The sequence below is a fragment of the Amphimedon queenslandica genome, unplaced genomic scaffold (genome assembly GCF_000090795.2).
Source record: "Amphimedon queenslandica unplaced genomic scaffold, v1.1 AMPQUscaffold_5941_Cont22097, whole genome shotgun sequence".
NCBI lineage: Eukaryota > Metazoa > Porifera > Demospongiae > Haplosclerida > Niphatidae > Amphimedon > Amphimedon queenslandica.
Window position 1 is genome coordinate 1 of NW_003553764.1, and position 1,772 is coordinate 1,772.

The 1,772-nt window shown below is 31.4% G+C and overlaps 1 protein-coding gene across 1 annotated transcript; it reads left to right on the plus strand.

Annotated features, from left to right (window-relative positions):
- The first annotated feature begins 560 nt into the window (after positions 1–560).
- Positions 561–1,772, plus strand: LOC109592220 (uncharacterized). The gene is made up of 6 exons (XM_020007731.1): positions 561–585; positions 650–1,314; positions 1,363–1,425; positions 1,527–1,559; positions 1,613–1,674; positions 1,733–1,772. The coding sequence occupies exons 2-5, from the start codon at positions 715–717 to the stop codon at positions 1,655–1,657; spliced, it is 741 nt and encodes a 246-aa protein (XP_019863290.1). The 5' UTR covers positions 561–585; positions 650–714; the 3' UTR covers positions 1,658–1,674; positions 1,733–1,772.

The window sequence follows — 1,772 nt, forward strand, 5'->3', positions numbered from 1 at the left end:
ATTGATAGTATCTACTTCATAATTAAATTATTCTTTATTATAGGGGTAATTTTTTACAACAGTGAAGAAAATTCACTCATTAAAGCTGAAGAAGGTAGACTTTCAAACTACCCTTGATATTGATGGTGCCATTTAAGCATGCATAAATAGTCTAAAATTTTCACAAAAGATATTGCTTAAGGTCAAAAGCTCAGCAGCTCTCGGAGCCACTGAAGTGACATGAAGAAGCAGTCCATTGTAGCATATGGTAGCATGCTCTATATTAGCAGCTCTGAAAAATTTGAGTCATACCTAATGTGTAGGAAATTTTAGATTTATGTATACTTCAAAATTCAGTCTTGTGCGTAAATTTATTTTTGTTAATAAAATAATTATTATAACAACAATGATTGACGCAATTAATTTGACCAATGGCCTAAATATTTTTGAATTTTGTGTAACCTAATCTAGCCTGTTTTTATTTTTGTTTATTTTATTATAATAATAATAATGATTATGGCGGGTAAATTGAATGTGATCTTTTCCCTTGTATAGTTGTTTCAAATACTGAATCAAGTGAGGCAGTCTCACTGACAGCTAAAACTGGTATGTTAAGCCTATATTTATTATTTTAAAGATACAAACTTTCTTATGCATTCATACAATGTAGTTGAAATTGCCATTCCCAGAAGCAAGAAAAAAGAATTCACCACTCTTAGAAAGTCATATGCTAAAATGTCTTCTAATGTTTGCGAGGCTATTGAAGATGCAAAAATTGAATTGAAAAAGTTAAAAGCCTTTATCATTAGCATGAACAATGAACTTAAGGAAAAGATACAACAGTGTGAAGATATTTCAAGCACACTAAGTGTTGTCGATGAAGAATGCTCATTGGTTGATATTGAGCCTTTTTGTGGAGTGGTGGAACAGTTTAAAATTGAAGCAGCTGATAAGCACATCAAAGAATACCTTGATACATCAAAGGAATATTTTCAGTCTAATCCCATTGCTGATTACCTTAAAAAAGAGCTCAAAGCTTCTGCGACTTACCCTTCTCTTCAGTGTGAAACAATAACTTACGTTTTTGACTGGAAACCTGACAAGAAAACACTGGATGATATTAAAGATATACTTTCAATGACATCTGGTAAACTAGTGAAGATAAGATATATCAATGGTGGTTCCATTAGCATCACTTGCTCCTTTCCATATCATCTCACTGGAGTCCTCATTACACAGCTGATGGATAATTTACAGTTTTTGAAAAAGAATGATTTGAAAAAGCTCACCATTGGATACTGGATAATGTGGGAAAGAGAAGGAAAAGAAGAAAAAGTAAAATTAATTCTTATTACATTTCTTTATATTTCTTGCTTTTAATAGGAGACAGAGCAATTTCTGGAAGAGAAAGAGGCTAAAATAAGCCTAAAAGAAGAATATCAAAAGGTATGAATTTGAAAGGAGAAATGTCTAGTAATATAGCATGTGAAGCTATTGCTTTGATGCAACATTTCTGAACATGTTTGTTCATGCATTTTATGTTATAGGAAGACTGTTTTGAAAAAAAGGACATTGATGAGGTACGGTATGTAGAATAATTTTACAGCTATTATATAATACTTGTGGCATATAGAATCAAAAAGCAGAAGCAGAAAAACAGTTAATATTAAAAACGTGATGGAAGTGCACATGCAGGTTCACATAAGTTATATTGAATTCATTTGTATTAATTGTGTAATGATTTAAATTTTAGACTTAAGGAAAGGCATGGCCATGGAAATAGAAAAATTGCG

Excerpts from the sequence above, each read along its gene's own strand:
- LOC109592220 (XM_020007731.1), top strand. The coding sequence starts at position 715 with ATGTCTTCTAATGTTTGCGAGGCTATTGAAGATGCAAAAATTGAATTG. Across the intron at positions 1,315-1,362 it reads GAGAAGGAAAAGAAGAAAAA|GAGACAGAGCAATTTCTGGA; the intron begins GTAAAATTAATT and ends TGCTTTTAATAG. Across the intron at positions 1,560-1,612 it reads AAAAAAAGGACATTGATGAG|AATCAAAAAGCAGAAGCAGA; the intron begins GTACGGTATGTA and ends TGTGGCATATAG.